Here is a 25,113-nt window from a genome sequence, read left to right as displayed (position 1 = left end):
ATCATAGGAAATATCCTCTCCACGTCTCCTCTATCAAGGCCTTTCAACATTCAGTAGGTTTCAATGAAGTCACCCATCATTCTTCTGAATTCCAGATACTAGGGGCCCAGAGCCATCAAAAGCTCCTCATTTGACAAGCCATTCAATCCTGGAATTATTTTTGTGAACCTCCTTTGAACCCTCTAATGTCAGCTCATCCTTTCCTTAAGAAAGGGTCCAAAACTGCTTACAAAACTCCAAGTGAGGCCTCACCAGTGCTTTATAAAGCCTCAACATTACATCCTTGTTTTTGTATTCTAGTCCTCTCAATGAATGCTAACATTTAGGATGTAGCTTCCTCACCACTGATTCAACCTGCAAATTAATTTTTCGGGAATCCTGTATAAGGACTCTCAAGTCCCATTGCACCTCTGATTTTTGATTTTTTTTCTGTTTAGAAAATAATTAACCCTTTTATTTCCTCTACTAAAGTGCATGACCACACTCTTCCCAACACTGTATTCCACCTGCCACTTCTTTGCCCATTTTCTTTAATATGTCTAAGTTCTTCTGTACCCCCTCTACCTCCTCAAAACTACCTGCCTCTCCACCTATCTTCATATTGTCTGCAAACCTGGCCACAAAGCCATGACTTCTGTCATCCAAATAATTGACATATAATGTAAAAGAAGCAGTCCCAACATAGACCCCTGTGGAACATTACTAGTCACTGGCAGCCAACCAGAAGAGTCTCCCCTTATTCCCACTCTTTGCCTCCTGCCAATCAGCCACTGCTTTATTCATGCTAGTATCTTTCCTGTAATACCATGGGCTCTTAACTTGTTAAGCAGCCTCATGTGGGGCACCTTGTCAAAGGTCTTCTGAAAATCCAAGCACATTGATTCTCCTTGTCTGTCCTGCTTGCTATTTCTTCAAAGAGTTCCAACAGATATGCCAGGCAAGATTTTCCCTTGAAAACCATGCTGACTACAGATTATTTTATCATGTGCTTCCAAATACCCCAAAGCCACATTCTTAACACTCAACTCCAACATTTTCCCAACCACTGACGTCAGAGTAAATGGCCCAAAATTTTCTTTCTTCTGCCTTCCTCCCTTTTTGAAGAGTGGAGTGACATTTGCAATTTTCCATTCCTCTGGAACTATGTCAGAATCAATTGATTTTTGAAAGATCATTATTAACGCCTCCGCAATCTCTTCAGCCACATCGTTCAGAGGTGTCATTCATCTGGTCCAAGTGACTTATCTCCCTTCAGACCTTTCAGTTTCCCAAGAATCTTCTCTCTAGTAATGGCAATTTCATACTCTTCTGCCCCTGATACTCTAGAACTTCTGGCATACTGTTAGTGTCTTCCACAGTGAAGACTGAAGGAAAATACTTATTCAGTTCATCCACCATTTCTTTGTCCCCCATTACTACCTCTCTAGCTTTGTTTTCCGGGTCTAAAATCCACTTTCATCTCTCTCTCTTTTACACTTCATGTATCTGAAGAAATTTTTGGCATCGTCTTTAATATTATTGGCTAGTTTACCTTCGTATTTCACCTTTTCCTTCTTTACTTTTTAAGTTGCCTTCTGTTGGTTTTTAAAAGTTTCCTTATCCAACTTCTCACTAATCTTTGCCTTATTATATACCCTCTCTTTGGCTTTTATGTTGGCTTTGACTTCTCTTGTTGGCCACAGTTGTGTCATCCCGCCTTAGAATATTTTTTCCTCGTTGGGGATGTATATTTATCCTTCACCTTCTGAATTCCATCCATTGCTGCTCTGCCATCAACCCTGCCAGTATTCTTTTCCAACCAATTCTAGCCAACGGCTCTCTCATGCCTCTGTGGTTCCCTTTACTCCACTGTAATACTGATACATCTGACCTGGCTTCCCCTTCTCAAGTTGCAGGGTGAATATGATTATATCATGATCACTGGCCCCTAAGTGTTCTATTACCTTGCGCTCCCTAAGTGATTCCGGTCCATTGCTAGCACAACAGCCAATCCAGAATAGCTGATCCCCCTAGTGGGCTTGACTACCAGCTGCTCTACAAAGCCATCTCGTAGGCATTCTAGAAATTTCCCCTCTTAGGATCCAGCACCAGCCTGATTTTCCCAACCTACCTGCATATTAAAATCCCTCATAACTGTTGTAGCATTGCCTATTTGGCATGCATTTTCTATCTCCTGTTATAATTAGTAGACCACACCTTTACTATTGTTTTGGGGGTCTATATGTAAACCCATGACTCTTTTTACCCTTGCAGTTCCTTAGCTCTCTCCACAAAGATTCAACACCTTCTGACCCTATGTCACGTCTGTAATGTATTGTGTGAGTATTCGTAGCATCAGAGTGCATATGACGTCAGGATGTAGAGAAGTAAAAATGGAACTCTATTGAATAAACGTTGTTCAATCTACAGCGGTGTCTGTGTCACATCAATATTACATGGTGTCAGAAGAAATCGTGGAAAAAAAAGGAAGAGAAGACACGTAAAAGATCTCACAGTTACAGCCACAGTCAAGTTTAAGCCTACAAGGTAACCTTGCTGAGAACTGGAAAATATGGATCCAGAAGTCTGAGCTGTTTTGCACCGCTAGCGGTGTAGCTGAAAAGACAGAGAAAGTGCAATGTGCTACGTTTCTGCATGTGACGGGGAAGAGGCAATAAAAGTCTGCAACAAGTTTGTCTTCCAAGATGATGAGCAAGATAAAATTGAAGTGTTGAAGAAAAAGTTTCAAGACTACTGCGAACCAAGAAAAAACCCACCGTACATCCGACACATGTTTTTCACAAGGGCTCAAGGACCAATAGAGACCATAGATGCCTATGTAACAGATTTGAAGAACAAGGTAAAAGACTGTTGAGTTCAGACAACTGCATGACTCTTTAATACGTGACAGGATTGTATGCGGCGTACGAGATGATCAAGTGAAAGGCAGGCTATTGAGAGAGGCGGATCTTACATTAGAAAAGGCGATTGATGTTTGCCGTGCTAGCGAGATCACGTCAAGTCAGGTTAAAGTGCTCAATGAAGAGATTGAAGTGCACAAAATAAAAACTGAAAACTGACAAGAGTAGGACAAAGCCAGCTCCACAGGATGATCAAAAGGAAGTTAACTGCAACAGATGTGGTTATAAACATGGATACAGAAGATGTCCAGCCTTTGATCAGACATGCAAGTTATGCCAGAAAAGAAATCACTTTGCAAAGATGTGCAAATCGAAGGAGCACGCAAGGAAAATGCATGCTGTGGAACAGAGTGAGGGCAACAGTGACATGTTCATTGGCACAGTTGAAGTGGAACAGGAGGCATGCATCAAGAATATTGACCATGCAGAGATGGAGGATGAAGATGATTGGACTCGAGATCTGATAATAAACAGGAGGAATGTGACATTTAAGCTTGACACTGGGGCAAACTGCATGTAATGTCAGCAGAAACATTCAACTCACTGGACATCAGAGGAAGACTGAGAAAATCCACCTGCAAGGTTGTCGCATATTTCGGCCACAAGACGGCACCATTGAGCAAAAAAAGCACTCACCTGTGTGTACAAAGGACAAAAACACAAGATGGAGTTTGAAATAGTACAGCAACATGTTCCAGAAATACTGGGCAAAGCAACATGCACAAAGCTAGGCCTGGTGAAGTGAATCTATGGTGTTGAAAAAGAAAATGACATTCTCAAAGACTTTGATGACTTGTTTTCTGGATTAGGATGTTTACCAGGGAAACACCATATCCAGATTGATCCAGCTACTGCACCAGTCATGCATGCCCCGAGAAAGATTCCAGTAGCTCTCAGGGATCAAGTAGTGGAGGAGCTACACAGAATGGAACAGATGGGAGTCATAACAGGACAAACAGAACCGACCAACTAGGTGAATAGTGTGGTGACAGTGGTCACAGAAAAAAGATGAGGATTTGCATGGATCCACAAGATCTCAACCAAGCCATCAGAAGAGAGCACTATCCACTGCTCACGGTTAAAGAGGTTGTCTCCCGCATGCCTAATGCAAAATACTTTTCAGTATTAGGCGCAAATCAAGGTTTCTGGCAGATCAAGCTGGATGCGGAAAGTTCTAAATTATACACTTTCAACACGCCCATAGGGAGATATCGTTTCCTGCGTCTACCCTTTGGGATTTCTTCTGCATCAGAGGTATCCCACTTCTGACACCATGTAATATTGATGTACCGCTGTAGATTGAACAACCACGAACAACCAAAGCAGATCTCTTTCACTACAATGGTGCAGAGTATCTGCTTTGTGTGGACTACTATTCAAAATATCCAGTGATCACCAAGTGACAAGTCCAGTCGAGGCGTCATTACCGCAATGAAGTCGACATTCACAAGACATGGTATTCCAGATATTGTCATTAGTGACAATGGTCCATAATATGCCAGTGGTGAATTCAGAGGGTTCTCAGAAAGCTGGGAATAAGCTACTTCCAGTCCAGGGCACGTTCAGTCTAATGGACAAGCAGAGAGAACTGTATAAACTGTCAAGAACATGCTCAAGAAGGCACAAAGCAGCAACGGTGACCCATACATTGCTCTGCTTGAATACCGCAACACACCGATTGAGGATGTGGGGTTCTCTCCTGCGCAGCTGTTGATGGGACGTTGTCTGAAGTCCAAACTGCCGACATCCACAGCTCTACTGACTCCTAGGTAATGCTCAAGTACATGACAAGCAAAAGTACAAACAAATAAAGCAAAACAGCTACTATGACAGACGTACAATACAGTTGCCAGATCTGCATACAGGTGACAATGTCAGAAATCGGAGAGGAGACACTTGGCAACCAGCTGTGGTTGTGAACAGACATCAGCAACCAAGATCCTTCATAGTTCGCACGCCAGATGTAGGAGTCTACAGGAGGAACAGGAAGCATCTGCTGAAGATAGGCGAGACGGAGTTTCCACGTACAGATGCACAGGACATTTCCACAGATACAGACATGGAAACAAACGACACCAAGAGTGATGCAGACCGCAAAGACACAGAGGCCACTCGAGAGACTGACACGGATGAAGGACAAGCACAGTCACAGTTGTATCACACACGGTCTGGGAGACAAGTCAAACTTCCAGCTAAGTACAGAGACATACAGTCACACACAGTTTGAGGCAAAGTCACACATGTTATAAGTTTCAAGGTGTGAAGTAAGCGGTTTATTAGTCTGTTAGTAAAAGAAAATACACTGCTGTTTGTATTGTAAGATACAATGCAGAATACAGTACAAGAAGGTAAGTTTTTTTTAGTTTATGTCATGGTTGTTGCACTGTAAGAGGGGCGTACCTAGAGGCATTGTTCTGGTAATTCACAGTATTGTAAAAAGAAAAAACAATCTTGAAGGGGGATGTAATGTATTGTGCGAGTATTTGTAGCGTCAGAGTGCCTGAAGAAGTAAAAAATGGAAGTCTGTTGAATAAATGTGGTTCAATCTACAGCAGTGTCCAAGTCACATCAATATTACAACGTTTTTCTAATAATTTGATTTTAGTTTTTAAACCAACAGACCCATACCATCCTCTCTGCCAACCTGCCTGTCCTTCTGATACAATGTGTATCCTTGAGCATTAAGCTCCCAGGTACAATCTTCTCTCAGTGACGCCCACAACATCATACTTGTCAATCTGTAACTGTGGTACAAGTTCATCTTACTTATTCTGTATATTACATGCATTCAAATATAACACCTTCAGTCCTGTAGTCACGCTTTGTGATGTCTGACTTTCACCTTGCAACTCACCCAGTTGCCCTATCATCGTCTCTCCTTGCTAGCAGTCTCACTACACACTACCTCTGCAAACCTCATCCTCAGCACTATCACTCCAGTTCCCATACCCCTGCCAAATTAGTTTAAACCCTCCTGAATAGCTCTAATAAACCTGCACACAAGGATATTAGTCCCCCTCTGGATCAGGTTCAACCCATCCCTTTTGTACAATTCGTATGTTCCCCAGAAGGGATCTCAATGATCCATAACTTTGAACCCTTGCTCCCTGCACCAGTTCCTCACCACACATTTATATGCCAAATCATCCTAATCTTTCCTTCACTGGCACTTGGCACAGGCAGCAATCTAGAGAATACTACCCTGGAAATCTGTTTTTCAGCTTTCTACCTAGGTCCCTAATATCTCTCTTCAGGACCCCCTCGCTTTTCCTACCTACGTCAGCTGCAGATTTGCTAACTATGTCAGTGACATTCTCATCCAAGTCATTAATATAAATTACGAACAACAGTGATCACAGATCCCCGCAGTGTGCCAATGGTCACAGGTCTCCAGTCTGAAAATCAGTCCTCCACAATAACTATCAGTCTAGTATCATCAAATCAATTTTTTAAATCCGAAAGTTTGCCTGTGATCTAACTTTTCAGACTATCCTACCATTGGGGACCTTTTTAAAGGCCTCCATGAAGACCACCTCGTCTGAACTTTCCTCTTCTATTTTCTTGGTCACCTCTTCAAAAATACTCAAATTTCAGAGACTGGATTTTCTTCCTCAGGTCAGGGAGTGGGGCACCAGAAGGAGATGATGGGCAGGTGAGGAGATGAGGTGAGAGGGGGAAACAGGAATGGTGAAGGGGGGCATTTACTGGACATTCAAGAAATTTTGGCATGAACACTGATTTCTCACACATCTGTTAATTGCCCTCCCCTCACCATTCCTATTCCTCTCACACCTCCTCTTGTCTGGCCATCACCTCCCTCTGGCGTTCCTCCCCTTCCCTTTCTTCCACATCTTTCTGACCTCTCCTATCAGATTCCCACTTCTCCAACCCTTCATCGCTTTCACCTACCAGCTTCCCAGCTCTTCACCCCTCCCCCTCTCCTGGTTTCACCTTGTGTTTCTTTCTCTTAACTTCTTATCTTCTTTTTCCCCAGTCCTGATGAAAGGGCCTCAGCCCAAATTGTCAACTGTTTATTAATTTCCATACCTGCTGCCTGGCCTGCTGAGTTTCTCCAGCATTTTGTGTGTCTTGTTTGGATTTCCAGCACTTTTTTCCACTGAGGTTGGGTGGGACTACAATGAGAGGTCATGGGCTAAGGGTGAAAGGTGAAAAGTTTAAGGGGAACATGAGGGGAAACTTCTTCACTCTGAGGCTGGTGAGAGTGTGGAATGAGATGCATGCATGCTTGATTTTAATGTTTAACAGAAGTTTGGATAGGTCCTGGTGCAGGCTGATGGGAGTAGACAGTTTAAATGGCTTCTGCATGGACTAGGTGGGCCAAAAGATGATGGAGTGAAAGCTGTGAGGATGAGTTCAAGAATGTAATGTTGAGACTTTATAAAGCACTGGTGAGGCCTCACTTGGAGCATTGTTAGCAGGTTTGGGCCCCTTGTCGTAGAAAGGATGTGCTGACGTTGGAGAGGGTTCAAAAGAGGTTCAGGAAAATGATCTTGGGATTGAAAGGCTTGTCATATGAAGAGCTTTTGATGGCCCTGGGCCTGCACTCACTGGAATTCAAAAAGAATGAGGGGTGACCTTATTGAAAACTACAGAAGAGCCTCAGTAGAGTGGATGTGGAGAGGATGTTTCCTATGGTGGGGAAGACTAGGACCAGAGGGCACAGCCTCAGAATAGAGGGGCTTCTGTTTAGAATGGAGATGAGGAATTTCTTTAGCCAGTGAGTGAGAAATCTGCGGATTTCATTGCCACGGGCTGCTGTGGAGGCCAGGTCATTGAGTATATTTAGGGCAGAGATTGATAGATTCTTGATTAATCTGGGCACGAGGGATATGAGGAGAAGGCAAGAGATCAGGGCTGAGAAGGAAGTGGATCAGCCTTGATGAAATGGCAGAGCAAACTTGATGGGCCAAATGGCCTAATTCCGCTTCTGTATCTTATAATCTTATAGATGTTATCTCACCAGGAGTTGCAATACACTTCATTTGACTTCAGCCAGATACCTATCAGAATAGAGTTGCCTGTGAGTATGTCATCTGTTTTAATGAGACGAGGAATGCAGCTCAGTGTGAAGAAGATCGAATAAAATTAAAGATTTACAGTACAATTATGTCATCTCTAGCTTCCTATAAAATCTAAGGAGTTAACTACGGGTCAGCCACCATTTATTAAAAGACACGTTCAAGTTCATTCCTCTTGAATATGTACTCTTTCTCAATTTTCAGCTGCCCTGAAGTTAATCTCTGTACTTTTATTTCAGTTTGTTCCCTCGTTCTGCTTTTTGCCTCTTTATTTATCATGACTTGTTGCTCTAAAGTTTTTAGAATGTGCATTGTTTTCTTCCCCCACCCCAGCAATATATAGTAGTTCAATAGTTCCATTTAATATCAGAGAATGTATACAATATACAACCTGAAATTCTTGTTCTTCACAGACATCCTCGAAACAGAATTTCCCCTAAGAATGAGTGACAGTCAAAAACTTAAGAACTCTAAACTCCCCCACACTTCCCCCTTCCACTCTCAAGCAGCAGAAGAGCAAGGACCTACCCCTCCCCCACTTACTTCAGCCCAATAAAAAGATTCTGCACCCTCCACCCACCAAGCACGCAATAGCAAAGCCCCCAAGAAAGACCATGATCTGCAGTACAACAACTAATCGTTCACCCAACAACTCGACCTGTCACAGGTGCTCTCTCCCGAATAAATTTATTTGTATGTACACTTAGAGTGATTTTTGGTGAGGTACAAGAGGGAAAAAAAAAATACAAGCAACACACATCAAAGTTGCTGGTGAACGCAGCAGGCCAGGCAGCATCTCTAGGAAGAGGTACAGTCGACATTTCAGGCCAAGACCCTTCGTCAGGACTAACTGAAGGAAGAGTTAGTAAAAGATTTGAAAGTGGGAGGGGGAGATCCAAAATGATAGGAGAAGACAGGAGGGGGAGGGATGGAGCCAAGAGCTGGACAGGTGATTGGCAAAGGGGATATGAGAGGATCATGGGACAGGAGGTCCGGGGAGAAAGACGGGGGTGGGGGGGAGAACCAGAGGATGGGCAAGGGGTATAGTCAGAGGGACAGAGGGAGAAAAAGGAGAGTGAGAGAAAGAATGTGTGTATAAAAATAAATAACGGATGGGGTACGAGGGGGAGGTGGGGCATTAGTGGAAGTTAGAGAAGTCCATGTTCATGCCAGCCGACTCACTGATATACTGCGTCCGGTGCTCCCGATGTGGCCTTTTATATATTGGTGAGACCCGACGCAGACTGGGAGACCGCTTTGCTGAACACCTACGCTCTGTCCGCCAGAGAAAGCAGGATCTCCCAGTGGCCACACATTTCAATTCCACATCCCATTCCCATTCTGACATGTCTATCCACGGCCTCCTCTACTGTAAAGGTGAAGCCACACTCAGGTTGGAGGAACAACACCTTATATTCCGTCTGGGTAGCCTCCAACCTGATGGCATGAACATCGACTTCTCTAACTTCCGCTAATGCCCCACCTCCCCCTTGAGAGCATTGAGCTGGTGACCTTGGAGATGGAAGACTCATAAGCTGCACATTACTATTGGTCGTAGAGACCTCTCGATATTTAGGACTTTGACTTTCAGTGTATTGACAAAGGTATCTCAAAAAAAATAGGATTTCACTAGAAAAATGATTGTGTACTGCTTACCAGGAAACAGTGCTTGCATCTTTAGCTTAGTTGGTTCCTCATACGAACTTCACTGCACTGTGATGGTTTTAAGGAAATGGTGCCTTAACTTCTTTAATTTCAACAAATTCAATATCAATTTCGCTGGTAGTTCATATTTCACTTCCAATCCATACTGCATTTCTTCCTGTCAGTTATTTTCCAAAGATAGATTTAGAAACAGACCAATGCCAAAAACAGAATTCATTGCAGTTAGACAACCAGTGCTGGTTGAGATTCGTCAAGACTAAGTCTGCACAGTGCTAATGTGACCTCTCTTCTAAAGATGCATCCAAATCTACACTGTATCGTAGAACAACAAAAATCTCACAGAAGTGTACATACACATCATTGCTGTCGTAGGTAAGCAACATCCATCACCAGAGATCCACACCACCCAGGCTATGCTCTTTCCTCGCTGTTGCCATCAGGTAGAAGGTACAAGAGCCTCAGGTCTCGCACCACCAGGTTCAAGAACAGTAACTACCCCTCAACCATCAGGCTTTTGGGGGGGGGGGGGGGTGAAGAAGCGGATAACTGCGCTCACTGGCCCATCCATTGAGATGTTCCCACAACCAATGATCTCACTTTAAGGACTCTTTATCTTGTTATTTCAGGTTCTCATTATTTATATTTGCATTGCCATAGTTTGTTGTCTTCTAATTGATCTTTCACTGATCTTGTTATAGTTACTATTCTATAGATTTGCTGAGTATGCCTGCAGAAAAATTAAACTCTGGGTTGTATGTGGTGACGTGCATGTACTCTGATAATGAAACTTACTTTGAGCTTTTTTCTCTTCACAGGGAGCTTCAAGCTTATTCCTGAAGAATTTCCTTTCAGCTCAATTGAAGAAATAATTAAGTCAAGAGAAATTAAGCAAGGTGGCTCAGAAGTAATCACTTTTCAGTCCATGACTGATATTGTCACTGAGCATTATGTTGTTCAGAAGGGAGATCCTGTAACAATCATTTCAACAACACTCTATGAGGAACAGATGTACGCGGATTGCACCGTCAACAGCAGTTCTGAGCAATACTGTGTTTGGCTTCCACTTAGGCTAAAAGGGCAGTTTATTGAATGTGAAATTGACAAATTGTACACAGTCAAGGAAATCGTTGAATCAAAGACTCTAATAACAAGGAGAGTAAAATTAGTTGAAACTGGAGGAGCCTGCATACCCAGTCATCTTAATGGGGAACTGATCATTTCACCAGTATATGAAATTCAAGCAATTATGAATCGTAAGTTACCAACCTCACAAGTTTTCATTTCCTTCTAACACAGTTTCAAGATCATAAAATGAATTTTGCAATACAATAATTGCATAAACACCGGTGTATTGTAAATGAGACAAAATGGAAATATAATTTTCATTAAATAATCTACTTTATGTATTTATAACCCTTGGATAGAAATTTGCAGTCAAAACTGGAATCAGATTCAGGTTTAATATCACCAGTATATGTCGTGAAATTTATTAACTTTGCAGCATCAGTACAATGCAATACATAATAAATATAGAAAAAAATGAATTACAGTAAGTATATACAGTGCCTACAAAGATTATTCGCACCTCTTTTCCCCCACCCTGGAGGTTTTCGTGTCTTATTGTTTTACAACATTGAATCACAATGGATTTAATTTCACTTTTTTTGACACTGATCAACAGAAAAAGACTCTTCCATGTCAAAGTGAAAAGAGATCGCTACAAAGTGATCTAAGTTAATTACAAATACAAAACAATTGATTGTATAAGAATTCACCCCCTTTAATATGACTCACTAAATCATTGCTGGTGCAGCCAATTGGTTTTAGAAGTCACATAATTAGTTAAATGGAGATCACCTGTGTGCTGTCAAGGTGTTTCAATTGATTGTAGTAGAAATTAGTTTAGATTACAAACGTAGATTATGAGGACACACTGTCCTCTTTTATTGTCATTTAGTAATGCATGCATTAAGAAATGATACAATGTTCCTCCAGAATGATATCACAGAAACACAAGACAAACCAAGACTAAAAAAACTGACAAAAGCCATATAATTATAATATATAGTTACAACAGTGCAAAGCAATACCATAATTTGATAAAGAACAGACCATGGGCACGGTAAAAAAAAGTCTCAAGTCCCGATCAACTCCCGAGGCCCCGATAGCAGGCGGCAAAAGGGAGAAACTCCCTGCCATAAACCTCCAGACACCATCAACTGCTGATGCCTTGAAAGCAGCCGACCACAGCCGACACCGAGTCCATCCTTCCGAAAACTTCGAGCCTCCAACCAGCCCCTCCGATACAGCCTCCCGAGCGCCATCCTCTGCCGGGTGCCTTCAACCTAACCCCAGCCGCCGAAACAAGCAAAGCCGAGGATTCGGGGCCTTCTGCTCCAGAGATTCCGGTTACCACACAGTAGCAGCGGCAGCGAAGCGGGCATTTCAGAAGTTTCTCCAGATGTTCCTCCGTGCTCTCACGTCTGTCTCCATCAAATCAGAATTGTGCACGGTCCCCTACTTGACAGATTACAGATATCGTTCACCGGAGAGGCCGCGCACGCTGTGTCACGCCACCATCTTCTCCTGCTCCTCCTTTAAAAAAAAAGGCATGGGTGAAACGACCAAGAGCCAAAGCATAAAGCCCTGACTCCAGTCAACATAGCTCTCCAGGTCATTGAGGCACGCAAGCCTCTAAACCCAATGACAAGGTTGTGGTCCTTATGGAGGTTTTTTCTGTATGTTTCACCTTTACATCTGCATTAGTCTGGTGTATGTGAGCCCCTGCTATAACGGTAACACAATTTGTTCGGCTTGGCTGGTTTTTGTTTAGATGCTGCAATTTTGTTCGCGTTCACTTTCATTCCTGACTGCAACTCAATTGCGTCTCTGCTGTTTCCATTAATACAGCAATTTCAACTGCTTTTATAAATGTAAGTTGTGCTTCACTTAGGAGCCATTTTTGAATGCTTTCTTGGAAGATTCCACAAACTAAATGGTATCTCAGTGCGTCATTAAGCCCATCACTGAACTGACAATGCTCAGACAATCTCTTCAATTCAGCCATGCACACTTAAATGGACTCCCCTTTCTTTTAATTCCGCTTATGAACCTTAGTGTTCTGCAATCAACAATGGTTTCGGTTCTAGATGCTCCTGCGTTGCTTTTACCATATCAGTAAAGCTCATTTCAGCTGATTTGGTTGGAGCATTCAAACATCTAAGCAAACTGTAGGCTTTTAAATGCAATGCATGCAGCAAAATTAGTTGTTGTTTCTCATTGGCTATTCCATTTGCTTTAAAATACTACTCCATTATTCCATATATAATATCCAGTGATCTGTTGTGTAATCAAATGCTTCAATCTTTCTGATTATAACCAGCCATTTCTGCTTTTTCATTTATTATTATTATTGTCACCCATGAATTCTTTCATTTTCTGTCTTTTACCTTAACTCGACAGTCCCTGTCTGTTCCTGAAAAATCATTTGCGGTGCTGTTTTTTTTTTCACACAACTGTTTTTCTCATGCTTTTTTAAACCCAATCATCTCGCTGCACTTCAACAGGTCGGTTATTGATTGTCTCGGGTTAATTTTAAAAATACATCGTCACTGTTATGTTTTGTAACCCTGAAGCATTAAAACTAATTGAAAGGGAAACAAGGAAGCTGGGAACACGAGTCTAACTTTGATCTTTACCGTTAGTAAGGCACGCACGTATGACGAGGTATAATATATACCATGCATGTACTTTTGTATATAAACCATAATGAATTATTTAAACAACAAAAAGTGCTTATGAAACAAGATATTTACAATACTACTCTAATATTATTGAAATATTAAATACGCAATAGTACAAAGGCCTAGAATTTGGAGTTTGTTGATTAGAACTGAGGATATGATTGTGTTGAACACTGAGCTATAGTCAGTCAATAACCAGCAACCTGACGTAGGTATGGCTATTGTCTAAGTGACCCAAAGCTGAGCGGAGAGACAGTGAGAATGTATCCGATGTAGACCTACTGGAGTGATAAAATATGGAGTGGAAGAGATTGTGGAAATATATCTATAACGCTGAAATCTTTATGAATTTGTAACTTTTGTAAAATGTAATGTGAACAAGAGGGAACCTAAGAAATCCCAAGGTGCTTTGCTGGTTTGGTCTGTGTATGTTTCATTAAGATGTGTGTCTTATGACAGGAGATGGGTGTTTTACGGCAAGGTGGATGTTTTGACAATAGGATGGAGCTTCTAAAGAACAAATGTGAGAACTAGATAAGGATAAAGATAACAAAGGAAAGTAATGTTATAGAGTGGAGCAACCTAATTATTGAATTGACTTTATTTCTTGCATCCCTCATATAAATGAGTAAAAATCTTTGTTACGCCTCTGTCTGGATGTGCAATGTGCAAATTGTAGTAATTTGTAATAAATAGTATGTACAGTAAGATATACAACAGAACAGTCAATATAGCTTAGAAATACAATTGAGTCAGCGTGAATGAATCAGTCTGATGGCCTGGTGGAAGAAGCTGTCCTGGATCATGTTGGTCCTGGCTTTTATGCTGCAGTACTGTTTTCTTGGTGTTTTTTTTTAAAGTATAAAAGTGCTTTGGTTGAAACATAAGATCGAAGCTATATTTCCAGACGAAACTTGGCTGGAAGTATACCTTCCCTTTCAAGTGAGCTAATAAATACATTAATAATGTGATCCACTCTGAATATGTTGTAGCTTGTTTTTGTACATTAGGAGAGCAAGCTGAACGGTACACAACAAGATAGACCTTGCATTTAATTTGCAGAAGTAGGGAGCGACAGTTGCATGATGGAACTAAACAAATCTAGCTCCACTGAGGTAGCATATGGTCATGGCAAAGCCTTGGAACTGGAAACAACAGTCTTGGATTCTACCCAGTTGATGATACATTACCTGCTTGAATATTGGTAGGTGGAGCAGATAAAATGTCCTCAGCAACTGGACTCTGGGGCATGCAACTTGCCAGATTCATGGAAAAAAAGAGGCAGGAATTTTCTATCTATACTGAGAGGGCATTGGCTAACAAAGAGAAGGCAACAAAACTGATGCAGTTGCTACACACACAAAATGCTGGAGGAACTCAGCAGGTCAGTCAGCATCTATGGAGAAGAGTAAATATTTTGGGCCAAGACGGGAAAGGAAGTGGGGAAAGAGTCAGACTAAGAAGGTGGGGGGAGGGGAGGAAGAAGTACAAGGTGGCAGATGATGGGTGAAAACGGGAGAAGGGGAGGAGGGTGTGAAGGAAAGACCTGACAGGATAGGACAGAAGACCATGGAAGAAAGGGAAGGGGGAGGAGAACCAGAAAGAGGTGATGGTGAGGAGATGAGGTGAGAGAGGGAAACGAGAATGGTGAAGGGGCGGGGGAGGCAATTACTGAAAGTTTGAGAAAGTGATATTCATGCCATCTGGTTGGAGGCTACCCAGATGGAATATAAGGTGTTGTTCCTCCAACGAGGAGGAGAAGATGGCAGCGCAACGGCAGTGCACGCGGCCTTTCTGGTGATGAATATCTGTAATCTGTCAAGTAGGGGACCGTGCACAATTCTGATTTGATGGGAGACAGACCTGAGAGTACGGAGGAACATCTGAAGAAACTTCTGAAATACCCGCTTCGCTGCCGCTGCTACTGTGTGGTAACTGGAATCTCTGGAGCTGAAGGCCCCGAAATCCTTGGCTTTGCTTGTTTCAGCAGCCGGGGCGAGATCGAAGGCGCTTGGCAGAGGATGACGCTCGGGAGGCTGTATCGGAGGGGCTGGTCAGAAGCTCGAAGTTTTCGGACGAATGGACTGTGTCGGCTGTGGTCGGCTGCTTCCAAGGCGTCGGCAAGTTGACGGTGCCTGGAGGTTTATGGCAGGGAGTTTCTCCCTTTTGCCGCCTGCTATCAGGGGCTTGGGAGTCGATCGACTGGGGGACTTTGAGACTTTTTTTTACCGTGCCCATGGTTGGTTCTTTATCAAATTATGGTATTGCTTTGCACTGCTGTAACTATATGTTATAATTATGTGGTTCTGTCAGTGTTAGTCTTCGGTTTGTCCTGTTTTTCTGTGATATCACTCTGGAGAAACATTGTATCATTTCTTAATGCATGTATGCATTTCTAAATGACGATAAAAGAGGACTGAGTGTTCTCATAATCTAATCTAACCTGAGTGGCAGTAGAGGAGGACGTGGGCTGATCAAGCTGGCAAACCTCTCCCGGCTCCACCTATAACCTGCCACCTTGTACTTCCTCCTCCTCTCCCTTACCTTTCTAGTCTGACGCCTTTCCAGTCCTGATGAAGGGTCTCGGTCCGAAACGTTGACTGTTTATTCATCTCCATAGATGCTGCCTGACCTGCTGAGTTCCTCCAGCATTTTGTATGTGTTGCTTTGGACTTCCAGGTTTTCTCGAGTTTGTGATACAGTTGCTACCTGGTTGGTACATGGGGAGGGGGGTCTTACTGAACAACAAGACCTGGCAAAGAAATGCTGAGAGAGCTTATCAAAACCTTTAAGAATTATTGCAACCCTCTCCGCAATGGTGGATAGATTCAAGTTTTCCAGGAGAAGTTAGGCAAAAGGAAAAATATTTGGCCCGTACTTGACTGACATGAAAATTTAGGCTTCAGAGATCCCTGATAAATAAAGGAAGTTTTTTTTTAGTAGAATTTGAGATGCAGGACTGAAGGGCCATCTATTAAGAGAACCAGACTTAGTCAAATTCTGTAAGACCTCTCAACGGTCTACAATCTGACTTGATGAGCTAGAGAGCAGAGAGCTGATATCACAATTCTGTCCTTGTAGTCAACCGAAGCACAGAAAGAAAGAGCAACAACAGATGCAAATATTGTGGTAAGCAACAAGAGTAATTGAAATAGAATGCCTAGCTTAATGGAGTAATTGCCAGAAGCACAAAAGAGATGATTCATTTTGCATCCCTGCAGGAGGAGGAAGACCATTAGCAAGCAGAAGAGTACTCTTCTTAAACAAAAAAAAAAGGTCCGCTTGCACTGTTGCACAAGCTGACCACAGTTTCAGGGAGATGTCTTAGAGGAAATGTAATGAGTCATAAAGTCATACATACAATCCAAGCAGAGAGGGATATGGAATAAGTTAACAGAGCAGAGGAGCCCAAGTACCCAACATGGATCTTCGTTACTGTAGATGGAAGTGAGCTCCTGCTGGACATGTAACATCACTGCCAAGAAGTTGGCAAGGAAGTTTAGAGACAAAATGTAAATTGAAATTAGAAATCTGAAGTACAAAGGGCCAGTAATTGTGCTTGAAGAGTACGGTGTGCCAATCCTTGGTAGAGTGCAGTCCAGCAAGTGAAATCACTTACACTTAAAGAGACATAGAAAACCTACAGCTCAATGCAGGCCCCTCGGCCCATAAAGCTGTGCTGACCATGTCCTTACCTTAGACATGGATAAGCATGAAGGCTGTAGCACGTGTTAGCTCTGCATTCAGAAAATTATAGATAAGTCTCCATGGCTGGACAAAATATACCCCGAGTTTCTATGGGAAGAGATGGCTCTGTCTTCAGCAATATTCTTTGTGTCCTTACTTCCACAAGACTAGCACCATAAGATTGGAGGGTGGCTTCTTAAACCTTTGTTCAAGAAAGGTAGTAGGAATAACCCTAGGAGTTATAGATCAGTGATCCTTACACCTGTGGTGGGAAAACTATCGGAGAGGACTCATAGAGTTAAGATTTACAGTATGAGCGTCCGGAGAAGCATGGTCTGATTAAGGGTAGTCTGTATGGCTTTGTGAGAAGCATGTCACACGTCACAACACTAACTGAATTCTTTACGGATGTGACAAAACTGAAGGTAGAGCAGTAGATGTGGTGTACACGGCGTTTGACTAGGGTTCCCCATGGCAGGCTCGTTCAGAAGGCCAGGAGGCACGGGATCCAGGGAAACTTGGCCGTGTGGTTCAGAACTGGCTTGTTCGCAGAAAGCCAATAGATGGAGTGTATCCTGCCTGGAGTTCAGTGACCAGTGTGTTCCTCAGGGACGCCTGCTCTTTGTGATTTGGATGAGGAAGTGGAAGGGTAGGTTAGTGAGTTTGCAGGTGACACGAAGGTTGGTGTTGTGGGTGGTGTGAAAGGCTGTTGTAGGTTACAAAGGGGACATTGATTGGATGCAGAGCTGGTCTGAGAAGAGGCAGATAGAATTCAGTCCTGAGAAAGGTGAAGTGATATGCTTTGTTGGAATGTCAAACTTGAAGAAAGGATACCATCCTTAATGGTAGGATTCTTGGCAGCATGGAGGAACAGAGGGAGCGATCTTAAGGTTCTCATCTGTTGATTCCATAAGTCGCAGCGCAAGTTGATAGGGTGATTAAGGAGGATATGGAGTGTTATCCTTCATTAGTCAGGAGAATGCATTCAAGAGCCACGAGGTAATGTTGCAGCTCTATAAAACTCTGGTTAGATCCCTCCCCCTCCCCTGGGGAGGAGTACGTTTATGTGCTAGTCAGATTCCCAGTACTGATCCATCTGGTAGTAAGCATCCTAGAAATAACCCTCCATGGTAATGGATCCCATTACCAGTCTCTGTGGTAGTGATGCTCATGGTCCCTTTCAGTATATTGGGAGCAAGAAAGGCAAGTTTCAGTAAGGTTCTTTTTTTTTTTAATTAATTATGTTTACCAGAATGTTATTAATTTCTTTAAGTGTTTCCAGCAATTTCAAATACTTCATTAATTTATTTAATAACTTCCTATGCTTTTCTCATCATTTGATTGAATAGTTTCTAAATGTCAGAGATGCTGCCACGTCATGGAGTATAGCTTTTCCAGCAATTGTTTGTGCAGTAGTTTTTTTGTCCAACCCACCCCCCCCCCACCCCAACATACTGCAGAACCTCAGTGATCACATTGAATTGATCCATTGTGGTCTCTACTGCAGCTCTTCTTACTTCCTATCTTCTTTTGTCTTCATTGGATAATGATTCCTCATTGTTGCATTGCTCAGGTCACATAGCGGCCCGTTCAGATGCAGCGGCCTCTGGGGGGGGGGGGGCAACAAATGTGTGTTTTTTTCCCCTTTTTGAACATCTTTATTAGGAAAGCAAGACAACACTGGACTCCAAGAAGTTTGAGCACTGCAGATCTATTCCATCAGTGAGCTACTCGTTGATCAGAGTAGCTGGACTGGGTGCTGGAGGAGCTGGCCGGCGTGATAGTGGAGCTGGACTGGGTCTAGAAGAGCTAGCCCGGCTGCAGGACATGTTGCTGCCTGCTATTTGAAGGCATCGGCGTTGGTGTGCAAAGGCGGCGTGCAGTGTAACCATGGGCAATTGTCTTGGACATTTTAGATTAGATTAGATTCAACTTTATTGTCATTGAGCTGAGTGCAGATACAAAGCCAATGAAATGCAGTTAGCATCTGACCAGAAATGCAAAGAATAGTATTATTTACAAAATAACTGCAATAAAAAAGTGCTACAGCACACAAATATAAAAGTACTGAGACAGTACAATATGGATGCAATACTGCTTAGTGCTGTGATGAGAGGTTCAGTACAGTCACAGCCTAAGTGAAGAAGCTTTTCCTGTGCCTGCTGGTGCGGGAGCGGATGGGAGGAGAGTAAAAAGTCCATGGTTAGGGTGAGATGCATCCCTGATAATGCTTTTCGCCCTGCCCAGGCAGCGTTTATGGTAGATGTTCTCAATGGGTGCCAATAATCCACTGGGCAGTTTTCACCACACACTGGAGTGCTTTGTGGTCCGATACGGGACAATTGCCATACCACGCTGAGATGCAGTTGGTGAGTATGCTCTCAATGGTGCAGCAGTAAAAGTCCGTCAGTATCCTTTCTCTTGTGATCATGAGGCCCTGTTGGATGTTGATGACGCAAGAAGCCACAGGCTTCTTTCCCTTGTTTGGTGGAACAACAGACAGCCAGGGAGCTGTGTGACCACAGTTGCCGTGAGGACTTGGCCTCAAGCCGCGAGCGTGTCTGCTGCTGCGGTCCAGATGGAGCGTGGTATCCATGCTCGGTTGGAGGCTGGCCTTTCCCGTTGTTGCTGCCATCCCATGTTCGATTGGTGGAACAACAGGATGAATTGCATGTGTATATTCGTTGCACACTGCCAGGGAACTGTACCATCAATTTGCGGGGCATGTTGCTCAGGAACTTGGGCTAAATGTGTTTTTTTTTGCATGTGTGTGTTTTTTTTAACTTGCTGTTTTGAATGTGCTGTGTATGTTTTCCACCTTGACCCCAGAGAAACGCTGTTTCATTTGGCTGTATTCATAGATGGTTGAATGACAATTAAACCTGGATTTTTTTTAAGATTATGAGGACACACAGTCCTCTTTTATTGTCATTTAGTAATGCATGCATTAAGAAATGATACAATATTCCTCCGGTGTGATATCACAGAAACACAGGACAGACCAAGACTGAAAAACTGACCATAAGTACATAATTATAACATATAGTTACAACAGTGCAACAATACCATAACTTGATGAAGAACAGGCCATGGGTACGGTAAAAAAATATCAAAGTCTCTCAAAAGTCCCACATCTCACGCAGACAGGAGAAGGAAGAAAACTCTCCCTGCCATGCCCAACCACAGTCCGACTCTGAGTCGTCTGAAAACTTCGAGCCTCCGACACCAAGCACCATCTCTGCCGAGCACTTCCACCCCAGCCCCGGATGCCGGCAGCAGGCAAAGCCGAGAATTTTGGGGCCTTCCCTCCAGAGATTCTCGATCACACAGTAGCAGCGGCAGCAAACCGAGGATTTCAGAAGTTTCTCCAGATGTTCCTCCGTGCTTCTTACAGCTGTCTCTATCAAATCAGAATTGTGCACGGTACCCTATTTAACAAATACGATATCATTTCACCGGAGAGCTGCGCTGATTTGATTTGAGTTGATTGGTTCCGAACATGTCGTCAGATAGCTTGGCTTCCTTACAAACACACGTGAATCTTGATACCTAAGGATAGGAGAATGGACGGGCGCATTGACGTCTGCCTCTGTCAATCTTCCTTTAGTTCACTTTCTCTTTGACAGTTACTGGAACATGTCTTGGAGGAGGTGCCACCATTATTTGCCCTCCCCCAATTAAATACCTTCCCATACTGTCTGCTAATACCATTGCCTAAGGCTATGGTAAAGGTCAGGGAATTGTGGTCGCTGTCTCTGATATGCTCACCCACCTGGAGATCTGTCGTCTGACCACTTTCATTGCTCACTACGAGATCTGATATGGCCTCTTCTTTAGTCGACGTGTCTACATAGCATGTCAAGAATCCTCCCGAGAAAAGGAAGAATATTTTCACCCAGAGAGTAATTCAGAAGCAGAGACTCCCGTGAAACATAAGATTATTAAGGGATTGAACACGCTAGAGGCAGGAAACATGTTCCCGATGTTGGGGGGAGTCCAGAACCAGAGGCCACAGTTTAAGAATAAGGGGTAGACCATTTAGAACGGAGTTGAGGAAAAACTTTTTCACCCAGAGAGTTGTGGATCTGTGGAATGCTCTGCCTCAGAAGGCAGTGGAGGCCAATTCTCTGGATTCTTTCAAGAAAGAGTTAGATAGAGCTCTTAAAGATAGCAGAATCAAGGGATATGAGGAGAAGGCAGAAACAGGGTACTGATTGTGGATGATCAGCCATGATCACAGTGAATGGCGGTGCTGGCTCGAAGGGCCAAATGGCCTACTCCTGCACCTATTGTCTATTTATGAAGTATCACGACAGGCGCTCAATCTCGAGATGGCGCAGGTGACACATGGCTACGTTTTGCAGGCTGCACACAAATCTTCTAGATATGCTGAGATATTGTCAACAGTTTTGGGTCTCTTATCTCAGAAAGGATGTGTTGTCATTGGAGAGAGTCCAGAGGAGGTTCATGAGGATGATTCTGGGAATGAAGGAGTTAACATATGAGGAGTGTTTAGCAGCTTTGGGCCTGTACGCACTGGAATTTAGAAGAATGTGTGGGGATCTCATTGAAACCCACTGAATGTTGAAAGGACTAGATAAGGTGGATGTGGAGAGGATGTTTCCTCGGGTGAGGGTATCCAGAACCAGAGGGTACAGCCTCAAAATTGAGGGGTGACCCTTTAGAACAGAAGTAAAGAGGATTTTTTTTTAGCCAAAGAGTGATGAATCTGTGGAATGCTCTGCTGCAGACCGTGGTGAAGGCCAAGTCTTGGGGGTATATTTAAAGCAGAAGTTGATAGATTCCTGATTGGTCGGGGCATCAAGAAATATGGCGAGAGGGCAAGTGTATGGAGTTGAGTGGGATCCAGGATCACCCATAATGAAATGGCAGAGTGGATTTGATGGGCTGAATGGCCTAATTCTGTTCCTATGTCTTATGGTCTTGTACCTCATTCAATCCCTCCTGCGCTCATGTGGGAAAATCCCAGCTTCCTGAAATGTTGATAGAGAAATGCAGCAGCTCCACTACATTATAGATTTTATAGGATATGCAACCATATGACTTGTGAATATATAAGCATATGCAGAGTTATACCTGCAACAATGAAATGGTATTCGGTAGAGAGTGGAATCCCGGTATCTCCAGGAGAAAAGTCCTGTAATTACAAAAAAGCACAGATAAGTGATATACAAGGCCACTGAAAATCAGGTGACTGGAAATGTGGATAAATATTCCTGGAAATGTGGTGTGCAGTGATATTGTCTGTCAATACAGAATAAATTAATATCTTCATCCTGGTGAAAGGTTTTGGCCCAAAACGTCGACTATACTCTTTTCCATAGTTGCTGCCTGGCCTGCTGAGTTCCTCCAGCATTCTATGTGTGTTGCTTGGGTTTCCAGCATTTCATATTTTCTCTTGTTTGTGATTTATTTTAATACATAATCTGACCATCCATGAAGACGAAAATCTCCATTTCACCCTTTCAGCTATAAATTGCTAAGTTGAGCAAGACAAAAATAAGTACAAATACTAAATTGAAAATATAGTCTCATAATGGGTAACAGGATGACCAATGGAAGAGGGGAAAGCTGGATCAAATATGACTGTCTTTTCAAAGAATAAGAGGTCAACTGGCTTTCTATATGTAAAAGAATTGAGAGTGTTGTTTGTTCATTCATTGTGCGCTGTTTCATATGACGTAGGCGATCATGGTCTCTCCATAACCATGACAGTACTTAGCAAATTTTTCCCACAGAAGTGGTTTGCCATTGCCGTCTTCTAGGCAGTGTCTTTACAAGATGGGTGACCCCAGTCATTATCAATACTCTTCAGAGATTGTCTGCCTGGCGTCAGTGGTCGCATCACCAGGACTTGTGATATACACCAGCTGCTCATACGACCATCCACCACCTGCTCCCACGGCTTCGCGTGACCCTGATTGGGGGCGGGGAGGGGGCTAAGCAGGTGCTACACCTTGCCCGTGGTGATCTGCCAGCTAGAGGAAGGAAGGAGCACCTCACACCTCCTTTGGTAGAGATGTAACTCCACTCCGCCGCCCATGAGAGCTTTGAGACTTCTTAAATCTACGGAAAAGCACCTTTTTTTTTGCATTTAAGAAAAGGCTTTATTTCACTGTAATTTCCTTATTAAATATGTTCTGCAAATTTTCACCATGCTGACACTTGTGTGAGGTTAGCCAATGGCAATCAGCTGCTAATCCTACTGTAGTAATTATGCTCTTTCAAGAAAATAAATTACTAAGGTGAGGATGTTGCTGGCAAGGCTAGCAATTGTCCATATCCAATTTCTTTGAGAAGGCAGTGGCAATCTCACTCCTTTGATTCACTGAATTCATCTGGTGAGGGTGACCCTGGGTGATAAAGGGAATGGAATTCCAGGATTTAGACACTGGACAAACAGCTGCATGTCGACAAAGTAGGTAAAGTTGGAGAATAACCTGAGACTGATGTGAGGTCCTTCCTGTGCCTGCTGCCCATGCCTACTTGATGGTGGAAGTTACTGGTTTGTGAGGTGCTTTAAGAGCAGCCTATGTGAGAGTACGACTTTGTGTTCTCACACACTGGAAGCCACAGTGCTCAGCTGGCAGAGGAGAATGACGTCTAGGTTGTGTGAGTAGGTGCCACGCAAGTGGATGAGATCAAGGTGTGAATGTGAGCTCAGTGGTTGGTGTGGAATCAATGCGCCAAAGGAGATGTTTCTATGGTATATGAATCTACTCTTCTAAATTATTTGAAAGTTTTTCCTTCATTTGGTAGATATTAACAATGAAAGTAAATACCACTAAAATAGTAAACACTGGCTTTATTTGTCTCACGTGCATCAAAATATTGAAACATACAGTCAAATGCGCTGTTTTGCACCAAGTCCAATCAGCGAGGTTTGTGCTGGGGCCGCCCGCAAGCGTGTGTCACGTTTCCATGCCAACCTAGCAGGCCCAAAACTTACTACCACTTACACTACCTGGACATCTCTGGAGTGAGGGAGGAAACCCTTGCGCTCACGAAGGGAAGGAGCAGACTCCTTCTAGACAGTGGCAGGGTTTGAACCTGATTGACGATTGCTGGCAGTGTAAAGTGATTGGACTAACCTCTACTGATCTATTCCCAACCAATGTTGCTAAACAGAGAGAGTTCTACCTTTCTGTTCCATTTTTTTAGTCTCCTGGTATCCCAAACTGCTTTGCAGCACAAGATGTAACACTTAGAGTGTATTAGCTACTGTAATGCAGGCAAAGTGTGTACAGCAAACTCTAACATCTTACTGACTAGATGATCTTTCCGAGTAATTTTTAGTTTCCAGGGCAATGGGGATAACTTCCTTCTCTATTCCAAACTAATGGTGTGGAATCTTTTATATTTTCTTGAGGAAACTAGAACTGGATCAGCAAATTTGCAGATGACTCCAAGATTGTGGGTGTGGTGGACGACGAGGAAGGCTATCATTGGCTTGCAGCAGGATCTGGACCAGCTGGGAAAATGGGCTGAAAAATGGCAGGTGGAATTTAATGCAGACAACTGTAATGTCTGCGCTTTGGTAGGACCAACCAGAATAGGTCTTGTACTGTAGGGCACTGACAAGTGCGGTAGAACAAAGGGACCTGGGAATACAGGTCCATAATTTTTTGTAAGTGGCATCACAGGTAGATAGGGTCATTAAGAAATATTTTGGCACATTGGCCTTCATAAATCAAAGTATGAAGGCTAGAAGATGCGATGTTACATTGAATCACAAACAAGAAAAAATCTGCAGATGCTGGAAGTCCAAGCAACACACACACAATGTATTTTGTTTGTGGGTGTTATGTTGAAGTTATATAAGACATTGTTGAGGCCTAATTTGGAGTATCGTATGCAGTTTTGGTCACCTACCAACAGGAAAGATGTAAGTAAGGTTGAAAGAGTAAGGACATTTAGAAGGATGTTGCCAGGTCTGGAGGACTTTAGTTGTAAGGAAACATTTAAATAAAGTACTTTATTTGAGATTTGATAGAGGTATATACAATTATGAGGGCTTTTTCCGCCGAGGTTGGGTGGAACTACTACTAGAGGTCATGG

At 43.0% G+C, this 25,113-nt stretch overlaps 1 protein-coding gene across 2 annotated transcripts in view; it reads left to right on the top strand.

The window, feature by feature from the left end:
• The window catches only part of themis2 (thymocyte selection associated family member 2), a 151,483-nt gene that overhangs the window by 101,416 nt on the left and 24,954 nt on the right, over window positions 1-25,113 (top strand). For both annotated transcript variants that reach the window (XM_072246901.1, XM_072246900.1), the window contains exon 3: window positions 10,420-10,857. In XM_072246901.1, the coding sequence (XP_072103002.1) occupies window positions 10,420-10,857 (438 nt within the window). The remainder of the gene's footprint in view (window positions 1-10,419; window positions 10,858-25,113) is intronic.

This window comes from Mobula birostris, chromosome 29 (genome assembly GCF_030028105.1).
Source record: "Mobula birostris isolate sMobBir1 chromosome 29, sMobBir1.hap1, whole genome shotgun sequence".
Lineage (NCBI taxonomy): Eukaryota > Metazoa > Chordata > Chondrichthyes > Myliobatiformes > Myliobatidae > Mobula > Mobula birostris.
This window is presented reverse-complemented; position numbering and strand designations above follow the sequence as displayed.